Source organism: Nyctibius grandis, chromosome 3, assembly GCF_013368605.1.
Source record: "Nyctibius grandis isolate bNycGra1 chromosome 3, bNycGra1.pri, whole genome shotgun sequence".
Taxonomy (NCBI): Eukaryota; Metazoa; Chordata; class Aves; order Nyctibiiformes; family Nyctibiidae; genus Nyctibius; species Nyctibius grandis.
This window is the reverse complement of record NC_090660.1, coordinates 27483357-27507988: the sequence shown is the minus strand read 5'-3', so window position 1 is coordinate 27507988 and position 24632 is coordinate 27483357. Positions and strand designations below refer to the sequence as shown.

At 39.1% G+C, this 24632-nt stretch overlaps 1 protein-coding gene across 1 annotated transcript in view; it reads left to right on the top strand.

The window, feature by feature from the left end:
• FBXL7 (F-box and leucine rich repeat protein 7) overlaps nucleotides 1-24632 on the top strand; it is a 206279-nt gene that overhangs the window by 33202 nt on the left and 148445 nt on the right. The window contains exon 2 of the mRNA XM_068396451.1: nucleotides 16716-16805. Coding sequence (XP_068252552.1) covers nucleotides 16716-16805 — 90 coding nt within the window. The remainder of the gene's footprint in view (nucleotides 1-16715; nucleotides 16806-24632) is intronic.

The following is a 24632-nucleotide window of genomic DNA, read 5'->3' as shown; positions in this document are numbered from 1 at the left end:
CTTGATTGTATGCATCTGTGTGTGTGCGTTTATATGCAGAAATAAAGTCCCTTGCTGAGTTTTCAAGTCAGTACGGATGTTCAAATAGCATTTATTCTTTGGTTTAACTATGAATTACTAGATGTGCCACACTGATGTCTTGTGTGCTGTACCTAGTAAAACGGTTGCAGAGGGAATCTCTCTAGAAAAGAAACAGTGGTGGTGTTACTGTCTAAGACTCCTCAGTTATTTTCCTACAGCGACTTAGTTTTGGTAGATTTTGATTTATTTCAGAAGTGTAGTATGATCATTCCATTAGTACAAACCTCTGTTCTGCACTGTTGTAAGCACAGGGTTGTTTGTTTTTTTTTTCTTAGAAAATATTGTTTATGTCGCCTCACCTCTGCTACCCAGCATTTTACATGTATTGCTACTTGTTTTCTGATGTAGGTGTAGGATAAGTTTCTCTTGTATTCTTCACTTCCCCTTCCTTCCCCTACAGACTGTCACTGCTTATGTTTTGAGCAAGTAACATCTAATAAAACTTGTCATCACCTTTGTCAAAAAAAGCAGCAGACAATGAAAAAACAGGTGTGGGTGATTTTAAGTATTCTGCATTCTCTCAGGTCCTCTGGTAGTGCATTTAAGATGAACATGCAATTATTGGCTCAAGTGGAAAAATAATTTGGTTTAAAATGCCACTGGAGCTGGCAGGAGCTAACGTAGCAGATTTTTTTGCACTGAGGCGCATACTGTGCAAGAATGTGATCTGCTCCATTTGTGTTCGCAAGTATTGCTTACCACTGCTGCAGCTGAGCTGAAGGCAGGGTAATACTAACATGGACTGCTGCTGTGCTGGGACCTGGTCTGGGTACTCATTGTGCTCCCTGGACCGAGTTAGTGGGACTGGTTGTTCCAGGCTGGTGTAGGACTGTGATCATCTTCCTGCTACTGTAGGGCTTGTACCTATGTTTAGAAAAACATTAGCCTTAGATTTCCTTTAATAAAGGTAAGGAGTACCCGAGGAAATACTTTGATAATGTTTAAGTGAGAAATTGCTGCTTCAGTATGTTGTACAGTTCTGGAGAAGTCACCTTTAGTAAATGGGTGCTTGTGTTTTGGTATAAATACATATCCCATTGGCAATTTTTCCCGATACATGGAATTATTTTTGCGTTTCAATTCAACTATATTTTGCACCATGTACTAAGCACTGGTAGAAGAGTATCTTGAAACCTTCTGAAGGCCCTTTCTGTGTTAGAGCAGTGGTTTAGCTCATAGACTGTTCACCGAAAGTAGCACTGAATAGCATGGTGGAGAATGAGATAAACCAGCAAAACTTCTAAGTGGGCTGGACAAGCAGTATTGCTCCTTGTTGTCACAGTACAGATGGTTTCTGAAGACTAAATTTTAAGAGGAGTAAGTCAGGTTCTTGGCATGGCATACAGCATTTCTCAAACTGTAATTTTTATAGTGGCATTTAGTTAAAACATATGTTAGAAAAAAAATCATATGAGCAGTTACCAGCTCTCCTAAGTGTAGTTAGCAAAGGATAAGCTGTCCTTTTAAAAGGATATTGTGGAAATGAACACTGGAGCAAGCTTCCTGCACCTGTGTCTCTTTGACATCAGCTATGTTTTGATCTGATATGCAGCCATGGGCACACTAAGACCAGAGAGGTGCAGGTGTTTCCCTCTGGCTCATGTAAACTATATGCTTCCGTGAAAATTAAATGCAGCTTACTATTACCTACAACAACAAAAGCAGATGCTCACTAGTTAAGGAAGTGCTTAGGTATGAAAGGTGCCAAATGGCACTAGACAAGATTTTTCAAAAAGGGGGGAGTGGGAGGACATGCACAACTGTCGTCAATTCCCAGCACATAAGGTCTCTGCTCCATGCTCTACCTTTTGCATACAAAAGTCCAGACTTGCTCTGTCTCCTAGCAAAAACTTACTAACATGACTGAATTTTGTTCAACTTAGTTGCCAGAAATCATCAGACAGGTTGGAGTAAATGCAGAAAGGTGCAAAATACATTCCAAATGGCTAAATTGTCAGACATCTCTACTCCACGCTCAAAAGTCGCATTGAGCATGTTTCTTGTCAGACAGTTTGTGGTCAAGGAGTTGGAGTAGTTCTCACAGAAGTGAGTTAACAGTGATGACTGCTTTCAGCAAAATGAAGCTAACCAGAGAGACTGAAAGAACTGGAAAAAGTTGAGTTGTATTTTGTTCAATGACAAAAGTATTCACTTTTGCTTGGATACTCTGGCCTAGCAGGTCTGCCATAAAGGCTGCTGTTCTGGAGTCTGTTTAATTTCATTTTGTTCATCAGGTCGCGTCTTTCAAAGTCACAAGGAATAAGGTGCTAACTCTTGAATAGAGCCAATTGGGCCATCTCCCTTCATTGCACTACATAGGTAGTGTAGTCAGTTTCAGAATGATGCAAAAACTATTAAAATGAATAATTGAGTGGAAGTTTATGCAAGGAGAGAACCAGAAGGAGCTTGTAGATAGTGTGCTTGGACCTTAGCCTGTTGACCACAGAGTCTGGTCTGTGTTTTCCATTAGCCTCAGACCAGTTGACAGCCCCATTTGGATTTCTAGTTTCATTCCCATTTTGCTAACCCTTCAATTCTTGACAGCATTTTTTTGAGATAATGAATTGTTTCTCCTATACGGATTGCTGTTACATTGCTATACGCAATTGTACCACTTTATGTGCCCTCCCTGAACTTTTACAACTCCCTCAGTTATTACAAAGCTTAACAATGTTTTTTGTTGGATCATTTTAGAGAATATTTTTTTCATATTTCTTTGGTGTAGCTTTTGTTAGTTTTTACCAGTACTGCGTAATTAAACCATACGTGTTAAAGTGGGATCAAGAAGCAGAGATGATTTGCTGAGGTTACACTTGAGTGTTTCAGGGTGCTCACATGGCATTGCAGTAAGTGTGGTGAAGATCCAGTGTCAAATCACAGGACATCAATACAAGCATCGTGTCTTCCCCTGTCCCCCCTTCTGTACAGATGATGAGTTGGGGCAGAGAAAGAAACTTAGCATTAACAAATGAACATGGCAAGAATCAGTGTGGCACACAGCAGGGCAGTAGGGAGCTGGAGACCAGCCCTGCTGTGGCATCACTGGGGCAGGGACTGATGGCCCTGGGGGGTTGAAATGGAGTCCTGGGCTGTGGGCGGGTGGGAGGAGGCCCAAGGAGAGGGGGACAGGCATGAACAGACAGGGCTAACAGTGCCTTCCAGGCCATAATGGTAGTAACTTTCTCCTAGTATGATTTTTGGTTCCCAGAAACCATCTAGACAAGAACATCCTGAGCTAGAGATTGTTTGGACTGTCCTGTGTCATGGTCACAAACACACCCACTGTATATAAATGTGGCTAACTCCTTTGGCTTCCAGTGTCCTGGCAACTCTACACCTTTGCCAAAGGCTCCTGTGATTTTGCAGACCTAATCTACTTCTCATTATCTTTTCTGGTTTTGTCTTAAGTGCAAGAAGTCTAGGCTGGTTAAAGTTGAACTGTGTGAGCTGCTGTGGCTGGGCTAAACTAAGGTTAAGCAGTTGTTGTCCTTACCGCTCTTCCAGCTGCTTATCTTGGCTCTGGCTATTAGTGGCTGTCCTGTTGTTTCTTCTCACTTTACTTCTGCTGCAGATATACCCTAGTTTCAATATTTTTTTCCCCTAATGAGGTGCTAATACTGAATACTACAATTATGACTTATCATACCCAAGAACAGAATTATTTCTTGTCTCTACTGCAGGAAAGAAGGAGGACTGCAGCATGTCTTTTCACAAAGATATTGGATAAAATGCTTGTGAAGGCAGTGCCATTCTGAAATTCTTACAGAATTGCTCAGTTCAATCTGAGCTTCACAGATATGCTTCAGAAGGGATTTTTTTAATCCTTAAACTATAACCAAACAATCTTTATGCCTGTGGCATATATACTACTAAATAGCGAGAACTGAAAAATTTTCAATGGACAAAATTAATTATTGATTAATCAACAGCCTAGATATTAGCTACCTTCATTTTTGTGTTAATGTGCCCTTCCCCTGCTGAATGTCTGTATGATTTATAAATAACAGTGCCCTGGTGAAGGCAGTAGGGAAGGCTAAAAAGCGTCCTTTGTCTTTTTGTTGCTAGTCTGTTGGGATACCTTGGAGTATGCTATGCGTAAAATAGATGAGGAAATTCTAATGTCTTGTGGCTGGTGCATTTATATTTAACTCTTCTGAGAGTTTCTATGCCATGCTTTCGTGTTCTCTGAGAGGAAGGTTTATGCAGAAGACAGTTGAAATGTAGATGGTGCTACAGAAGAAACAAAAATGCTGAACTGGCACTGAAAGACACGTAATTTCTATGGAGAATTACTATCCTGGTCGTATTCTGGGGCTATGTGAGCCTCTGTGTTGTTTTGGTTAAGCATCTTATTCCCAGTGTTCAGACAGTGACTGCAGCAGCGAATTGTACTGTGCACAGTCTCTGTAGGGAGTTAAGACCAGAAGATGACTAAATTATGCAACTGAAACTACAGAGTTTTCAATAGGAATAATGGGATTATTTCTATTATAATGAAATGATCTGCTAAAACTGTATTTAAAAAAAAACAGGCAGGTATTGGTCTGTTTTGTTTTGTTTTTTAATTTTGCTTGCTAACATTGCCAGACATTCTGTGGTTAGTGCAGCATCAGAGCTTCTTTAGATTTCTTCCTTCTTTTCATCTGAATTCTGTGAAATTCAAAGTTGATTGTCAAATGTACAGTGTGAAGCCTTAGTTTGATTCAATTTTATTTTGTAAGCACAGCTTCTTTCATACTCTTATTTGTTTTTAATTTGGTTATGTGTGCTGATGAGTTTGGTTTCTGAACCTGCTAGTACATGGCTTGTAACTTTGCCAAACTTGATGGTCAATAGAAAAATATAGAAATATTTCTCAAGTGTGCAGATTACCTCCTTTTAATTGCCTTTAAGATACCACTTTGTATCACTGTACGCCTTTTTCACAAATCTTTTTTATTTAGTTTTCATAATCCCATAATTTTTCAAAGTCTTCTTTTACTTGCATCCTTGAGTCAGCCACTTCCCTTTCCCCCTCTCCGCCTCCCTGTATCCATCAGTGAAGAAAAGCAGGAGGTGACTGTGCTTATCTAAAGGAGTAAAGTGATCCTTGTCTGTTTTTCCTTAGCTGTCAAATTCCTTTGTTCTTCTTCACTTAAAGTTGTGTTAGGCTTTCAGATCTGTATTGTCATGTGAAAGATTTTTCACATTGCTTTTCACAGCGTACCTTGATACCAGAGTACTTTGTTTCTATGCTTTCTTGATAAAGGTGTTTCACTTCCTCACCTCTTTACTGTTGACTCTGAATTAACCAGCTGTCAACATTCAAACTGAAAATTTGGGAGGCTATTGTGAGGTTGGTTATTTTGCTGTTACTATGTACTGTGCCAAAAGAGCTGTTCCCCAAGCACTGCTGCAAGCAGCCACATCCAGCTGTGGGTTCCTTCTGCTTCCAGTGTACCTGGTTTAGCAGTCATGCAGCTATAGGAAGTTATAGGAAGAATCTGTTTAGCTTTCTGATCCAGCTCAGGACTAAGATAGTGGAAAAAGGATTACTTTAATTACTTTAATTGCTTTTTTTAATCCAGTCTGCAATCTGTGCTGTACCTTGTTGTGCCGATTCTGTATCAGACCAGGAAGGTAAAACACCTTTGGCAGAAACTTCTGTGTGAATATTTGCAGTGTGATACCCAAACTTTTGTTAGATTTCAGATAACAGCATCAGAAGTATGCTGTGGGAATACCGATACCATGGGAGAAGTAGCGGAGATCTATTACCTGACATAAGCACATGCGGAAGCTCCCATTTGGTTAGAAAGACTTCTCTCAAAATCTAGACTTCAGTCAAACTTGACAGATGTCATACCAATTGCCTTCATGCTCTGTGCTGCTGCCACTGTGCTTGTTTTGGTAAGTTGGAGAATTTGCCTTTACTTGTCAACCTCTCCCAGGTGGTGTTCTGCAAACTAGTCGTGCTAAGAACTGAGTCCACAAGGGAGGCTAAGAGCAGGGACCAGTGAAAGCTTAGCCAGCCAGGGAAAGGTCTGGTGAAGTTAATGAACAGTAGTGTGCAGTAAGATTTCAGTAGATGAAATAAAAGTCAGCTATTGAAAAGGGATTGAGAGCTGGGAAGTGAATTGGGACCTCAACTTGCTTTGTATCCTCCTCATGTATCCAAAGTGATCCACAGAGCAAGTGGAGATGTGCAGCCAGACTGACTGGGTAACTTTGCTTTTAGACTTCCTTTTGGATGGAGAGATAACACATGACTGAGGACTAAACACAGTAGTCAAGAAAAGGTTCTGCATGTCATGTAGTTACATCCTTAAGTGCTGATTAAAACTCCATCTGTGAGATAGATGATGTCTTATAAGCTGTAAGCAGGATAGCTGGGCCTTGATGCCAGAACATTCACGACTACTTTTGACTGTGAACATAGGACGTCTGTTCGTGCAGCACTTTGCGTTTTAGTGCATGTATTGGATACAGTTCTAATAAATGAATGAAAATTATCATTGAGAATGTTGTAGCTTTTGTGCTTTAAGTGAAGTGAGCAGTAAAATCAATAATGCAAGTTTAATATTATCTTTTGTGTTCAAATGCTGGGACTAGTTGTTTGTGAAAATCTAAATACAGATTTTAAGCGTTAATAGTATTGTGGAAGACAAACATATATTTGGCAGTTTTAACTTTGGACTTCTGAACAGTATGTTATTATCTAATGAAATTCAAACCTGTACCAAATGCCTGATGCGTTCCAACAGTAGGTTCTGCAGCCACTTCAGAACCTATACTGGAGTTTATAGTCTCAAGCTTACCTACACTCACCAGCATGTCTCCTATGGTAACATGCAGATGAAGGCTCTACTGCTTTATGTTTGGTATTGAACTGGATATCCATTGCCTTTTCTGAATATAAAGGATTAGAATTTTGTTTAAATTTCAGTGGAGTTGGGGGGGGGGGAAATTTGAAGCAGCCATTAGTGGAGAACTTGGCAATGAAGTGACATTCTCAGAGATAGTATAAAGCCAAAAAAAGGATTTTGTTTTGTTCTGACTCAATTGTGTTGATTAATTTATTGTGTTGGTTTAATTATTTTCGGCTGTTGGTTTAAAACAGTAGAGTTAAGGTTAGGTAGAATAAACTAAGGAGGCATTGTTTATAACTAAACTTCAGAACAGCATATCTTGAGCAAATACCCCAATTAAAACGTGTTGGTGGCTGGAAGACAGTTTGTAATGAAAAGCTCAATATTGAATGAATATAACAGTTCATAAGAAAATTCTGTGATTGGTATGAAGGGCAAAGTTTTATTTCTCTGTTTCTGCAGCAAAGTAGAAGGCTATGGAGTAGGAGCCACTTATGGCTAAGCCATTTCAGTGAAAGGTAGTATTTTAAGACTCAGTCATAAGACCTGCTAGTCCTGTTAGGTAATAAAAAGAGGATGTTACAGATTTCTCATCTTGTTTTCTCACTTTGAGTTCAAGTAAGAAACGTACTTGCATTCTTTCCTTCTCAGGCAGCATTACTTAAATAATGTTTACCTCCTAGACTAAATTGTTCATGGGCTTTTAACGATGTTTGAAATGTAGAGCCAAACACTTGGAGTGGGTGCAAAGTTTGGCTTCAAATTAGCATTGCCTTCTAGTGTGCAGGCTGCTTAGAAGGCTTCAAAGAGAGGCCTTGTACCAGAGTAGCTCATGACACGTTATTAATTCTTTATAAAATCAGCAGTGGCATGTGCTGTTCATCACTGTGTGTTGTGAAATGCTTTTATAAGCAGAGACGTTATGTTCAAAAATGATGGTGGCTTTAGTAGTCTCGTTTAGCGGTTCTTGGTTAGCAAACCTCATCAGTGAGTGTTGAAACTCCGTAGAAAAGGGAGCAATATCATCAGCTGTTACATGGGGGAGGCAAAGGTGCCAGAAGTGAGACAGGTTACTTGAGAAAACTAAAATACATGCCCTGCCCCTTTTTAACCATCAAATTAGATGAGTCCACTTGAAGGCTTCATTAAATGAAGTCTTTAGGCATTCTGAAATCATAGTGAGTTATTTGGCACCAAGATGCGAGTTAAGGATGTCACAACTACAACCCCAGTACACCAAATCTGCTTCCAGCACGGCACAGCAAGTGGAATCTGTGTCTATATGAAGACTCGTACTTGAGTTTTATGTTTGTAATCCAGCCTTTCTGAATAGGCTTGCCTTGCTAGCAATAAACACCATTCTGCTAAACAGTTCTGAAAAATTCAATCCCACACATGCGTTTTTACTTAAGTTTTTGAAGCATTTCACAGTGTAGTGGATAAACTATCGTGTCTTATGAGCTGCAGAACTTCCACAGTCGTATTTGCATCAGAATTAAACCAATTCTTACTGCCCTCGGTGTTACAGCTTCGCCTGGCAAGTGGCTTGTTGAATCTTGTTGACCACTGATTAAAAAGGCTGTGTCTCACAGAATCAACCAGGTTGGAAGAGACCTCTGGGATCATCGAGTCCAACCATTGCCCTGACACCACCATGTCAACTAGACCATGGCACTAAGTGCCATGTCCAGTCTTTTTTTTAAACACATCCAGAGATGGTGACTCCACCACCTCCCTGGGCAGTCCATTCCAATGTCTAATAACCCTTTCTGAGAAGAAATTCTTCCTAAGGTCCAACCTGAACCTCCCCTGGCAAAGCTTGAGGCTATGTCCTCTTGTCCTATCGCTAGTTGCCCGGGAGAAGAGGCCGACTCCCACTTCACTACAACCTCCCTTCAGGTAGTTGTAGACTGCAATAAGGTCACCTCTGAGCCTCCTCTTCTCCGAGGCGCCCGCCTCTGGTACGAATTCCTAAAAGATACTAAAAATGAGTAAGGCGGCTGACTCCCTACAAGAGACGCTCTAGTATACTAGTTATGTTCTGTTAATGTTTGCAGGAGATTTTGTAGCGTGCTGTGGTACTTGAAAGATGAGGAAGGCAGTGACTGGAAGAACGGCCAAATTGGCCTATGTGGCCCAAGTTGAAATTTAGCTTAAAGCTTACAGAAATGCTGCAGAACTAAGTGTACTATTTCATAGCTAAGTTATGCCGAATTTCACAGCCAAATTAACTCCAACTTCCAGGATCACTTATGATTTAAAAATAAAAAATTACGTAAAAGCGCTTGTAGAGATTGTACACTTGAAGGTTTCAAGACATATTGTCCCGAAGTGCCAGTGCTGCCACATATCTGCAAACTCTTCCATCTTTAGTACGCTTCCTGTGAAACATTCAGCTTATTTCCTTTCCTCAGGGTTGGAGTTTGTGCAGGTTACTGTTTGTTTTATCACTTCCTGTCAAATGCTGGATGGAATGGAATTTGTAGCCCGTGTGTGTGCTATGTTGGCACATGTTCTAATTTGATTTGGAAAAAAAAAAACACTTGAGGACCCTACCCCTAAGATTCTAGGGCAGAAGAACAACATGGGTTTGTAAATTAGCATATAACCCATCCTGAAAGCAGTTCAGTGAGTGACAACGCTTGTAGGTAGGTAACTTCAGTGTTAAAACACTGGTAGTTTGCTCTCCAGTTAAGAGTTAATAAATTAAAACCAGTTTTATGACATATAACTTCCATTGGTAGAAATGTAAAGTCCAAGGAGAATGATTGACCAAAGTGTGTAGTCCAACTTTGCTTTTACTTTGGATAAATGAATTGATACATTGTATCTTTAAAGGATGCCATATATCCTCATAGCTTAAGTATTGCTGTGGGCTGCTGATTTCCATGGGGATACTTAGAAACATACTAGGAATCTGTGGTCTCTGGAGGTGCAGATTGTAAAAAGATACCTTTGAGGTTTTGGAGACTTGGACCAGCATAATGTGTGTCCTGGAAATGGGAGAAGGAAAAGACATTTTTCTTTCCTCTTGCATGATCTCTGATATTTTGGGCTTTGGATTGTTTTTTTTCTGGATCTCTTCTTGATGTAGTTGGCATATATTGGTTAAAAAATCTTGTCTGAAGATATAAAAGAGAAAGTAATAATCGTCTGGTAAAAAAGCCATATGCGTATGCCCTTTCATATTGAGAAGCTGAATTTGACTAATGTCATTTGTATAAGAATTGATGGATTAAGTAAATATATTTTTCAGACTTCTTTACGTCAAAGTCATTGCAATATAATGCTTTTGGACAATTAAAGATTAATGGCTCTTATTACTCTGGACTTGACTGCTTTTTGCTCTTTTTTCTGTATTATTATTTTGGTTTTCTGTTCTGTCATTTTGTCTAATGTTTCACTTTAGCATGGCAAACAGCAGATTTGGCCCTGCTATCCATTTAAACTCCTGAGGTAACTGTTGCTGCCTGCTGAAGGCAGGCATCATTGGTTTAAAACTTGATGTCAAGAGTAATACTGCTGTTGTTTTCCAGGGTGGCATGTAAGAAGTCAGCCTGTTTGTATGAGATCTTAGAAGGGCATGTAAAATGCAGCACAAAACCACCCATACATCAGAATCCAAGAGAAATGTGCTGTAACAAAACTAAGTAAAACTATTCTAGAGCAGAGTGAAAGGGACTCTCTGCCGGGACGCACCTTTATATATCACATAGATCAGTGAGCTTCGTATATCTTATGACTGCATCACATAATTCACACAGCCTGTCTTTGTGCTGGCTGGATATGCAGTAACAATGAGCAAAATAACAAAATGCAACAGAAAAGGTGACAGTCATGCAGTAGAAACACTGTCCATAATAGGACAGGCTTTGCATATGTGCTTCTGAAAAAGGTTTTTCAGTGTTGGACAGTTATAGACTGTATTTTTATGGGTAAGCTTAAATTGCATTGCTTCTGTCCTGACTTGTGATGTATTTGACATTTTTCTGTGGTGAGTGTGACTGGCAGAATCCAAAGTTTGCTTTTCACTGGTTCACACTGTTTCCTTTCAAGTGTTTATCAAATGCTTCCATTTGGCTAAGATGCCTTGTGTGTGTTTAGTTTTACTTCTGTCCTGCAAGTTTTTGACAGCCTAAAATACATTGACAGAGGTGTTTGGAGCTCTAATCAGTATGCTTTTGAAAAAAAAGATTATAACTAGTTATACAAGCAGCAGGAAAAAGCTATTGCTTTTTTGCTGCTATATTGAAATATGGAGAAAGACCACCCAGTTCTATGCACAACCTTCTAGTAGTGTTTCACTGGATAGTCTGTAGCATCTCTTTTATTAATATAGGTATTTATTCTGTTCTGATAGCAAAACTGAAGATGCAAACAGTATAGCCATCTGTGATAAAAAGAAAATGGAACACATTATTTTATAATAATCATGACTCAAAAAGAGACCAGGTAGATTTAATAGGGCTTTAGGACTATGGAGCACAAAGACATCTATGATTAAAAAAAATTCCTTGGGCTACAAAGAGCTGGAGACAAAGACAGTGTTCAAGGGAAGTATCTGTTATATGCTTACCTTATTTTAATTTTCTTTCCAGCAGGGTCAAAATAAAATGTGTAGGAACAAGATTCCAGCCATCTAACCTAGTATGCTAGTTCATATGACTGTTGTAAGACTTTGGCACTAGTAGATGGAAAAAAATATCCATATTCTTGCTTCTTGAGAAGCAGGTCAGAGATGTGATTTGAACTGCAACTGTGTAGCTGTGTGATTCTTTGCAGGTGTAGTGAAGTCCATGGTGGACTTCACTGGGACTTTACTCCTGGTGTGAATTACGTTGTATTGTAGGAAAATTGCTTTCTTCCACCATATCTACCTACTACCACAGTGTAGTTTGCTTTCTTTTGGATTGCAGCTTCTGGCTTTGAAATAAAAAACTGTTGAATGTATGAAGAAAACTCTGGACAATAGCAAGTCATGCTAGGGAAGCATTTGGCAGGCCTTTAATTTGTTTAAGCAGAGGATCAAATACAGTCATTACTTCTGTAGTCTTTGCAATATTGCACTCTGTTTGGTCCTCCTAGTTGTCATTGTGTTAGAACCTGTCAGGTTATATTTACTTGCTATGGCTTTCTCAGTGCACTTTTTAAATTGAAGAGATGAACTGATCTCTGAAGACCAGTGTTATGCTACACCTTAAGTTTTCCTGTGGCATTAGGGAAATAGGCAGGTTTTGGTTTTACATGGCGTATTAGGCAGATAATGCCCTGAGAAAAGTACTGCAGAAGAACCCTGCCTCAGATGAGCTCAGGTAAGTGTGAGGCCTGGGAATTCATGCTACTTGCTGCATGTTTGGCAGCACCAGTCCCATATACTAAATCATAATTTGCCTCTTTGCTTTGCCTTGCAACACATTTCCTGAAAGTAGTATGTGGGCATCAAATACGGCGTGGCAAAAGGCGTCTCTGTTGAGTCAGGTGTTTTCTGACTTGAGACCTAGGTAGTGTCTCCTCTAACGCAGAACTTCCACTTAAAAAATTTTTTTTTAAAAGTTCCCTAGTGTTACAGACCCTTCTTGATATGGTTTTCAGAGAATGAACCTGGGATGATAGGCCTACTTTCTTTCATGTCTGTTTAGTTTTGGATGTTTAACTTAGTGTATGTTAAGGATGATAGAAGGTGGCTACTACTTTTGCTGTTATTCATTACTAGTGCAGCTGCCTGCAGATCTTTCTTAAAGAGGTAGATTAAGATAAGCGAAGGGAAAAAAAGCGCGACATCTTTGGGAGCTATTTTTGCAGCTATTTTGAGTATATATTTGTTGGATATATGTTTGTAGTGAGTTGTGTAGTAAGATCTGGTACTTCATTAAGTTGCTACTATTAAAGGTAAAAAGTGAAGATGTGGTAAAAACTGATATAGTCAGTTGGAAAGACATTCGTATAATGAATTTTTCATGGAAGCTCTGGGATCACGAGATGATTAACACAGTTTACTGGTCTACAAAGTGCTGTCCTCACAGAGTTACCCAAATTATAAAAATTACAGAATTGTTGAAGTGGGAAGGACCTCTGGATTATTTGGTTCAACCTCAGTACTCAAAGCACAGTCAACCAAAACAGGCTTCTCATGGCCATGTCCATTGGGGTTTTGAGTATCTCCAAGGATGGAGACTCCACAGCCTCTCTGTGCAACCTGTTCCAGTGTTTGACCATCATCACAGTAAAATAAATAAATAAGTAAATAAATCTTACGTTTAAATGTAGTTTCTTATATTTTGATTGGTGCCCATTGCCTCTTGTCCTGTCACTGGGCACCGCTGAAAAGAGCCTGTCTCCCTCTTCTTCACACCCTTCCTTCAGGTACTTGTATAAATTGGTAAGATTCCCCCCAAGCCTTCTCTTCTCCAGGCTGAATGGTCCCAGCTCTCTCAGCCTTTCCTCTTAGAGAGATGCTGCAGCCCCTTCATCTTCATGGCCCTAGTCTGGAATCTGTTCAGTGTGTCCCTACCTATCCTGTACTGGGGAGCCCAGAACAGGGCCCGGCACTCCAGATGTGTCTTGCCAGAAAAGCCATATGCATCTGACCTTTCATGTTGAGAAGTTGAATTTGACTAATGTCACTTGTATAAGAATTGGTGGCTTAAGTAAACATAGCTGAGTGGAGGTGGTGAAGGTTCGCCTCCCTCAACCTGCTGGCTACCTTGCTCCTAATGCAGCTCACAGTGCTGTTGGCCCTCTTTGCCACAAGGGCCCATGGCCTGCTCATGTTCAACTTGGTGTCCACCTGGATAGCCAGGTCTTTCTCTGTCAAGACACCTTCCAGCTGGTCAGTCCTCAGCATGCACTGGTGCATGGGGTTATTCCTCCCCAGATGCAGGACTTTGCATTTCCTTCTGTTGAACTAACTTCCTGAGATTCTTGTCAGCTCCTTTTTCTCAGCCTGTTGAGGTCCCTCTGAATGGCAGCAGCCTCTTGTCGTATCAACCATTCCTCCATGTTTTGTATCATGTGGGAACTTGTTGAGGGTGCACTATCTCCCATTATCAAATCCAAGTTGTTTGGAGAATACTTAGATACTTCTACGTGTTAGCTCTTGCATGTGTACATGAGTCTGCAGTAGCCAAAACTTGCCTCTTAGAAGTGAATGGCTTTGTTTTGCACTAAAAGAATATATGTAGTGTCTGCTAGTCTATTTAAAACATGTTGAAAAGTTACTAGAAAGTATCTCCTGCTTCCCAGCACTCCCCCCTGACCCCGCTGAATGGAGAGTTTCAGAGTAGACAGTGCAGAAGGCGGCTTGTTTCAGGGCTGTATACAGTAAGAAAAGACTCTAACAGTATCATAAAATATTAAAAGTATAATTGCAGGAAGAACTGGTATCCAACCAAAGCAGTAACCACTATGGATTCTTTTTTCTTTAACTCTTTATAAGAAGTTAAAGCTAGAAATTAAGTGTTTTAAAGTTCAAGTAGATTTAAACAGTAAATATCTAGACTTATACCTGTCATTTCACAGTTTCTACTGAAGTGTGCAATTGTAAATAATATGTTGCTATTGGATGCACTAGCAATCAGCACCCTACAGTGGGTAAAATATTTCTGTTGTGCTCTTGGAGGCTTGCTTGTATGTGGTGTAAATAGAAATATTATTGATGTTAATGGGAGAGGAATGTAGCTGCAGGTAGTGTTGACTTTGTGAAAACCACCTGTGCCACAGATGACCAGCTAGCAACTCTGCTGTTGTTTGCTATCATTGACTTCCTTTTCCCCAAAAAAGATTTTTTTTTTTTTTTTTTTAAGAGGAAATCCTGTTTATTTGCTTTGAGGAAATAATTTTTTCCAGTTGGTCTTTTTTTGGTTTGGTTGGTTTTTTCTTTCTATTAATCTGTTAAGGAGTGCTGATACTCCTTAGAAGTTTGTTTTCTGCCTCTGCAGTTGCAGTGCTTGGTACATGAGGAGTTGCTGGTAGTGGCAATACCATCTAAATACCTTTCTTGTCTTTAATGATTTGATTATCAGCTATTGCAGGTGTTTTGAGTTCTCTGGCCTCTTCCTGGGAAGGAGCATTTTACGTTTATCCTTCTCTTTTCTCATCTGCCTTTCTTCTACCACAACCCTAGTTACCTTAGCTGGAGAGCTATTTTGGGGAGGTCATTTCTATAAAGACCACAGTCCATTACTCCAACTCATGTCACAGCTTGAGAGCAATTGAAGTGATATTTTAGAGGCACTGCTTCTTGGGTTTGCTTGACTTCTTAAAGGAATGTAAAAAAGCAGTTAATGAATCACTGAAAATGTACTTTTTTTTCCTCTTCACCCCACCCAATTACTAGCCTTAGCCATTTATTTTTTACTTCCTTCTGGCCTTTTTAATATCCTTTCACTCCACAATCATGTCTCAAATCTGAGCATGTTAACTTAAGCAACTTTATGTGGCGAATGATTCTCTAGGGCTGGCTGATGGATTAAGTGGCAGTACCTTGGTTGTGAAGCAACCTACGTTTGCACATTCTCCAGTCGTTTCCCATTAAAACTTAAATCCTTGTTCTGTTGTGGCACCTTTAAAAAGCAGACCTCCTCTTTACATCTAGATGTTATGAAAACCAGGCATACTGTAACCCAGAACCCCAAGGAATGCTTGATTGAAATAACAGATCAGAAAAGTCTCTTGCTAACGTTCCTGTGATTATAGGTTTACTCAAGTGACAGAAACATGGTGTCAGCTAGCTTTCTGCATACAGCCTAATTTTGGTCCAAAACCTAACATAGCTGTTAAAGGCTTCACTGATGCAGTGTTTGTGGGGACAGGTAACTTCTTAAAATGTAGCAGTATTCATTACCTTTCCTCTCTCTAGAATTATCTCACGTATTGCTGATTAGGTGGTTGGTCTGGTTCCTGCTGCAGTGCAGAATATATTCGCTGTTAGTAGTTCCTGAGACTGAGGAGAATGAGTGAAGGGAAACAGAAGTGACTTATTCTTAGATCCTCACAGGTAAACAAAAAGACAACTTTGTTTTATCCCCTTCTGCTCTTCTGTGGTAGCTATCTATCTCAGTTAATTTTTTCTTTGTTTTTGGATTTCTTCTGTTGGTAACTTGTACCTGGTTTGACTTCCTGTATATGTCTGAGGGCATTGATGTAGGAAATGCAGAAAAAAAGTCTTAAGAAAGAAAATAAGAGAAGAAACATCCATTGGTTCTGGTTTACAGTTAAAAAACGAAAGGTGAAAAACAGCAACTGTAGAAGTTAGTTTTAAAATTGTGTATTACATGAAGCAGTGAGCATGGTGTAGGAGGAAACAGCAGATACCTCGCTTTTATTTTCACATGACCAAGTGACATGAAAACATGATGTGAACACATAGAAATCTAAACTCATTTAACACATTTTTAATTTAACCCTTCATGCTGATGAGGGTCAGTGTCCATTTGTCCTGATCTATTAGAGATATTTGAATGAAAAAAATCATCATGAAAGCTTTCCTAATGTTGTTAATCACAAACTTTTCATTTGCAATGGAGCTTAGCAAATATGAAACGAGAGCCCCTGTGACACAGGAGGCTGTTTGCAGCCTTAGTACACGTAAAGATGCACATGCTGTAAGTTATAATGCAGGTAACTCCTACCTCAGCGTGTACAAAATGAACATCAGCTACTTTAAACTTAGTTTAAAGCTTTCTAGAATTGTTCCAGGTTCTGATACGGAAGGTTTTTCTGTTCCACTGTTGATAATCATGTTTGTTCTCTCTCCCCCACTCTCTTCACCTCTTTCTCTCTTTTCAGGCAAAGGCAGCTCAAGCATCTCATCCGACGTGAGTTCAAGTACAGATCACACATCCACCAAAGCCCAGAAGAATGCAGCTACCAGTGAAGGTAGGCAGCTGGTACTCATTACTCCAGTCAGGCCCCCCAACATAATCCAAGCAATTTTTAGAAAAGGAACCCCTCCTTCTCATACCTTCTGTGTACAGTACCATTGGCGTACTAGAAATTAAAAAACAGTTCTCCCTGTATACAGTTTCCACTCCTACCTGCTGCAGTTTCTGATTTAAGCTTGTGACAAAGACTTAAGATACTCCTGCAGAACAAAAATGTAGAGAGTTTCGAGTAATTTTGCATGTTACTTTTTCAGCAAAGGCTTTTATATTTAAGACTTGATGCGATCCGATTTTGAACTTATTTTTGAAGAACATACTTAATGGAAGGATTTTGGCATACGTTCTAGGTTAAATCTCAGCCTGCTATTTTCATACTATGAGTACCAGGAAAATGTGAGTTGTTTGTGCCAAACTTTCAAAAGTGTATATATGGACATGAAATGCTGACAATGATTTAGATTGACACACCTCACCTACAGTTACTGGACTGTGTGATCATCTGGAACTAAATTTTTTAATGTCTAGGGGAAGGAGATGTCTTATGTGTCAGTATTAATACAATCTTGTACTAGCTGTCCTATGAACAGAGAAATGATGATCTTTTCCTGCTGCCTTCTAGTATGTGAGTAGGTGTTCTCTGTTAAATGAAAATATATTGGCCCTAGTTTCCATAAGAGTGTCTTCGAAGGCTGAGAGGAAATCATTAAATCTATATATAGTTTAGTGATGTAAGCTGAAAGGATTTTTTTAAATGATAAATTTATGTGCCTTAACTAGCATTTCTGCTCAGCTCTCTCATAAGTTGGTTGTACTTGGTAATTATCAAATAATAATTCTGTTTTCTTACACCTCTGTCATTACAAATTAAGTTACAAGCTCTGATTGCTCTCAGTCTGGCTTTATTATGCTTAAAAGAAATCATAGACTTTGAATAGTTCTAGTTTGGCAAGTCTGACTATGACTGTAGAATCTGTACAGTAAAAGCAGATCATGTAAGTAATAAATGACCATGTAAATCACAAGAGTTTATTGTTAGGCATGCGTAATCCCATATCAAGAATGAAGATCTGGCACCTGTGAATCATGAGAGATACTGGTATAGAATCTCTGCTTTTTAGTCTGGGCAATAAATTTAACAATAAATGAATAAATGGTTAATAAAGTTAAGCTGAATAGATTTCATGTTTCTCTAAGCCTTAGATTCAAAAGTTTTGAGGTACCTGAAGGTGAATTGCCAAGACATGAAATAAATTTAGGAAATGTATAAAAGCATTTTAACTTCTCTGTATGACAGCCAGGGGAAAAAAAAGAAACCACAAAGGAATAGTGGAAACTCTGAAGTCAGTACTTAACAATTGCTTTAAATTTCTGTTTTACTTCAGCCAGTAAAGCATGTTTTTTTTCTTACTTTCAAATCAGATAATGCAAAATAATCATTTACTAATCTCCAAGATTTATGTTGGTCATCTAGCTCATTGTAGAGCCAGTGAATACCAATGTTGACCCTGAAATCTTCACCATGGATTTGCAGCTGATTAATTCATTAGTGAGGGAGGCTTAAATGCAGGCCAGGAGATGCTGTAGTAAAGATTATTTTTATGAGTTCTCATGCAGATTCAGAAAGAGCAGTGAAGTTGTGTATTCTATATTTGGAGGCAATTTCAGATGTGAGCCTAGTTTTTCTGTGCCTTAGAAGAGTGTGATTGGACAAACACTTTGACAACAGCAGCAGTAGTTTCTTCCTCAGCCTGTGCTACTACTACTTTCCTACCAAGTTTCTCTGCTGAGGAGTTACTAATGGGGATCAGTTTAATATAAATTGCCTTAATGGGGATCAGTTTAATATAAATTGCCTTAATGTGGATTGCTGTATAATCTGGCAGATATTTTGAATGTCATAACCAGGGAGCATAAGAGTTCAATGAAGGCAAGTGAGAGCAGAAACATGGAAGTGATGTTGGGGAAAACCAGGGACTGTTGAAAGCAGTGCTGTTACTGGAAGACACATTTATCAACTGGTATGTGTCTGGATTTTTTTACTAATGCTGCCTCTTTTCCACATTACAGTAGACTTAGGCTGTAGGAGGATTCATCTGAACAGAAAGACTCATACCTTTTGCAAGACGAGTAGAGTTCTGTGCTTACAAGACTGAATGCTTTTATACTGTTCAGTTGTAGAGTAGTGTCTAGGGACCAGCTAAGAACAGGAGCCTGATTGTGTTAGATGCTGTACAAGCAGTGGCAGTTATGTCTTTTCATTGGGGTGTTTACATAATATTTTATAACTGTTAGTTAAATTTACCTTTATAGCTCTCTGTGCTCTAGTATTTGCTTGCCATGATACAGTAGCACCTGCCCACCCCACAGACTGGTAAATGTATCTTGCTCTTCACCATGACACTGGTTTATCACAGGGACAGAACGCTCCAGTCCTGCCCTTTGCATTAGCCCTGTGTTGTAAATTCACAGCACTGTATGCTGTCCTGTGAATCAGCTATGCGTTGTGTGTGGTGAGATGTATGCGCCCTAGGTATGGAGTGGGAAGGACTAGGAGACATCGCGGGTGAACTCTTCTTCACCTTTGTTGGCATGTGAAATGATCTTAATTGAACAAGTTGCAGGCAGCTTCTTTGCATCCCTCGAATTTCTATTGGCAGCTGAATTCCTGAGTGCCCAGCTCTGTGGAGATCATAGAGATCATAGAATTTGTGTTTGAGGCTGAAGCCTCATGGCTCCTGCTTTCCAGCTTTGCAAACAGATCTAATTCTTTCCAGTTCTGCACAGCAGGTCTCTTCTGTTTCTGTAAGACAGTTGACACAACACTTGTTGAAGTTGAATCAATGAAATGCTTGGAACAACTAGAAAGGAAATCTGTGGGACTGATTCATACAAGCTCTGTGGTACTCTACAGCAGAGAAGCAGTCATGTAAAGTACTTCTTAGGCAGGTATCGATTCCCAAGGACTGCAAAAAGGTGTCAAGCAGGACTCTTGCTTGAAAGAGCAAGCCAGCTCAGGAAGTATCTGACAGCAGGTGTTATCATGCCATCAGTCTGAAAATCAAATGAACCACACTTTTCATCTTGTCTACTGCAACCATTGTATTTGTCAAGTTTCAGTGCCATGATGTTTCTCTATAGGATGGGTCCAAGAAGGTGGGTAACAAGCTGTTTGAAATGGCTGATGTGATGTTCCAGTCCAGATATGCTGTTAAGGCAACATCAGTTCAATCTCTTGATGGAAATGGGAGATGCAGTTATGGCCAAAATATGGTACCCTCCCTCACTTTGTGGGTTATGAGCATCAGTAGAGTTGTGAAAGGAGATTTTTATGTTTCAAACAGACAAAATGCTTGTCAAGCTATTAAATGTGCATGGGTGAACTGCATATCCTCTACCAGTGAAGAGCAAACAGTATGTGTTAGTATCCTTAGCCAAACCAGCTTCATTCAGTGAAGCATTGGAGAGGTAACGACTACCCTGTTTCTATTGCGTAGAGGAATGCAGACAGTAGCTGGCAGACCACGCAACTTCCTAAATTCAGACTTGTAATACCAATGATGCACTTGAGAGGGGTGCAAAGGTGAGACTATACTGGTGCAGAAACTGAAGTCCAGTAGTTCTCATTGTGGCGTTCACTTTCTGTACTTCAGTGAAGGGCAGGTGGCAAAAAATAGATGTCTGGTCCTCTCTGTAAATCACAGAGTATACTGTAGGGACTGTTTGTTTGGCTACAGCTTGGCTCAGAAAGACGCATGGTAGGCTGTGGATATGCATGCACACTGATGCTTCCACACTGTCTCCTCTTCTGAGGATATAATTTTCCTTAGCTTTGAATATACACTGCCTTTTACTTCTTTTCCAGTCTTAGACATTGTCTGCAATTCTTTACCCCATCAATCAATTACAGTTAGAAACTTGAGAACGCATGAGTTTTTGCTACCCCCCATTGCTCTTCTGGCAAGTGAAAGACTAAATGGATTTTTGTGGGCCATTTAAATGCAATTTGCTAGACACTGTCTCAGCTGGAATATTATTGTCTAAAACTTGATTTAGAAGATTAGATTGAATGTTTTTGTATGGGCTTACCTTGATCAGGGAGCTTTCTTCTAACACTTAACTGCAGAGCGTGGAATGTTATGTTCAGGCTGGATGCTTCATATTAACTTGACTGTTTTTAAAATAAAAAATCAATACTGTTTGCACTTCATGTATATAGCTGTTAAGTGGTAATCCAGAGGCAGCTTTAAAATGAGAGCTCATGTATGAGATCCATGTATGAGTTCAAATTTATTTCTCAGTTTCTATAAAATTAAATTGAAGGATTAGGCCTGAAGCAAAACACTGTTTTAGCAGAGGGGCTCAGTGCTGAAATACCCCCGAATATATTCTGTTAAATGTTTATATTTTGAATTTTGTGGAAATACAGTGAAGTTAGCTGTTGTATTCTGCAGAAGTTCAAATTTTATCTGCTTTTAGTGATGTTGACTTTTAGGGACCTTCAAAAAGTAAGTATTCAACTTTTGTTTGTTTGTTTTTCTTTCTGCAGTGCTCTGAGAATTCTAGATCTGTCTTCCTTGTATGATGTTCACATACCTTAAATATACTTTAAAAAGACCATGTTTGGAAAACAGATGAATTAAGAGAATGCAGCTTTTTCACCATTAGCACTGTGATGTATGTTTAGCGTGGAGATCAAATACATTTGTTTTGGTGGTACCTGTTTGTATGCATCTCAACAGAAAAGGCATTTCTTCTGAGGTTTAGGTGTGTACCATTCTCATAGTTGTATCCTTCTTTTTTATTTGGGCTTTTTAGAGGTTCTGGTGGACTTGGTAGTGTTAGGTTAATGGTTGGACTTGATCTTAAGGGTCTTTTCCAACCTAGACGATTCTATGATTCTGGGAGAAGCAGGCCCTATAGCCCGGCTGGAATAATTATGTTCATTAGTAACCATTCTCTCCATTAAATCATGTTTGAGGGCAACCATGTGAAAAGGTAACATTTTGCAAATATGTCATGCTTTAATTACTCATGTAAGAGTGTTACTTTATACCCTGTGCAAGATGATACCTGGCTAAAGTTGATCAGGCTGTGTTGCTGTGGTCCTCAGCATCCTTTTATGGTGGGTCCCTGCCACTGAAGCTTCTTCAAGTGGATGGTATATTAGTGAGTGCTGATCTATGCTATGGAATTTCTGCTGTCTGTCATCGTCCCCTGGCACATGACAACTAGCCTTCTCTCAACACCGGTTTTCATTCTGCTGAAGTCCTTGAAAAATAAAATAAAAAAAAAAAATAAAAAAAACCCAAACCACCACCACCAACAACAAAAAAAACAATCCAAAACACAAACAAGAAACAAAACCAAACCAACACAATAAAACAAAACCAACCAAAACCAAACAAACCAATCCACCAAAAAACAGAGGAAAAACAAACACCACCCTCCCCAACCTCCTGAAAACCAAACACCTCACGCCCCCAGAAAAACCCAAGAAACCTGGAGCTAAGTTACAGCTGGTGGCAAGTTTTACAAATTTAAGAGCTCTCAGTAGGACTTCTGCTATTCTGAATATAGAAGTACAGGTATTCACTCAAGTTTTTTTAAATTATAGCAATACCAGCTACTCAAGTAGCTGAAAATGGATTTATATCCAGTTTTACATGAAAAAAGCAGAGTTAGATAAGCTTTTCTAAGAGAAATTAGCCTCTGTTTGTGTAATAATAGCAAAAGTCCTTCATGCATTTGCTGTACTCTTCTAATAATTTCTTAAGAAAATAACTTTCAAGTGACTTTCAAAACCACTGGAATTTGACTGCTACTCCTGCGTCGCTTTATTCTATATAAATTGTAAGTGGATTGGTGTGTAATTAATATCTAATTGAGGAAAGTAGGAGCAGAGAGTGTTCAGCCATACCATCCTTACTATGACACTTAAGATATTAAAGTCAACTTAAAAGACTACACTGAATAATGGATCAAGCAGCTGCTTTTGAAACATTTTTTATCAACTGTGGAAAGACAGCTTGAGCTTTATCAATATGTGAAATCTCTCAAAACAGTTATTTTGCACTCTTATTTTCTGTGTCTAAGAATGATAGACACTTTTGTCCCTGGCTTTCACACTCAGGAGTATAGAAAATTAGTGATATATTGGCTCTCTCTATATAAAAATTTATTTTCCAGAAAAATTTGAGGTTTATAGCAGAAAACATTTATCACTGCTCTACATGTGAATATATTAAGTGACATATCTTGAACACCAGAAGATTTATTTGGGTTGTGTGCCTTTCATTTCACCTTACAAGTGAGGGAACAAAGTACACATTATAAGATATTTTCAGGGAGAATGTCATTCTGTTAGTTTCTCTTGGCTTCCTAATAACATTCTTTCAAAAGGCTGGATGTCTTTTGGATCTCCGAGTAATTCTTAATTTATTCAATGAATTTAAGAGGAGGGGTCCTTGCATTATGCACAATGGTGGACACTATGAAAAATTTTGAAAGATGGAACAGGTCCTTTGCTACTGAATCCTTTTGGTATTTAAAATGGTTCCTGATGGAGAATCAGCTCATCTGAGATTCAGGTGAGTGCAATCCTGATATTATTTCAGAGGGAGATAAAAATCTCAGAGAACCAGTTTGCAAATAGGCAACCCTTCTGTGCATTATGGTTCACATAATAAGATAGGTAGCTATGTTAATATACTGGAGTTTCCATTGAAACTTTGAGTGATTCATGTATCCTCTCAGGACAATGAGGTAACTAAGTGTTGTGGCAAAAGACTGTTGCTGAAAAGAGATGCTGTTTTCCACCCAGTTTTTCTTGACGATCCTTTTGGCAGAAAGAGCTCTTTTGATCCCTTCCTACATCTGATACCTTTTAAGAAATATTTTCCCACTTCAGTTCTTTAATATTTTTCCTTTCATTTTCTCTAACATTAGAAGCTTACTAACCCGGTATCAGAAATGAAAACTTATATATGTTCTTTCTGGATGCATGCAAACATATACATAATTCCTAATTCTTTTGATGGCAGTTTTCTTCCTGTTTATCTCTGTCCTCGTGTCTTTGCAGCATCTCTTACTGGGAATTTGGGCTCTTGGTTCTGCTGTTGAAGTAATGTCTAAGCAGACATTCTGTGCACCAAACCATGTCTGAATTTGATATGAATGCCTGAATTTGCCCCTGCTTATTTGGAACTGGGCTGAGATTCAGTTGGCTTTGAGTGAACTGTGGCTATTTTGAGTTGGTAGTGAAACTGGAGACCAGGTAAGTTTCCTAGGTTTTTGTGTTACTTTTCTAGCAGTAGAGTTTTCTAGAAAAGTAAGATGTTGCATTACTGAATGTGCCAAAACAGAATCATTTTGAGCCAGAAAATTGGGGAAGAATAAGAGGGGGGTGAGAGGCATGACAGTTAATAAATCCAAAACTATAAACACTTTGGCAGAATAAACAGAGCTCACTATTTAAATTCCTTTAACCAACATATCTGAATGCATATGCAAATATAATCACCTCAAGCAGTATGTGGAGGTACAAAATAGTATAGAGGTTGTTCTTAGGCATTATTTTTTGTGTTTAACCACATCTTGTTATGCTTTTGCTATCTAATAGGCAGTGTTCCTGCAAAGCTGTTCTGCTAATTATAACAATACCATTGCAATCAGCATTTAAATCAGAGTTCAAATACAAGGCAAAAGTAGTTGGGACATTGGCAAGGTTAAAACTGCAAATTGAAACCTTACGTTATTCTGGCTAATTTGTACTGAAATGCTATAGCCAAATGTTTAAAACTTGCCCAAACAATACTGGGAACAA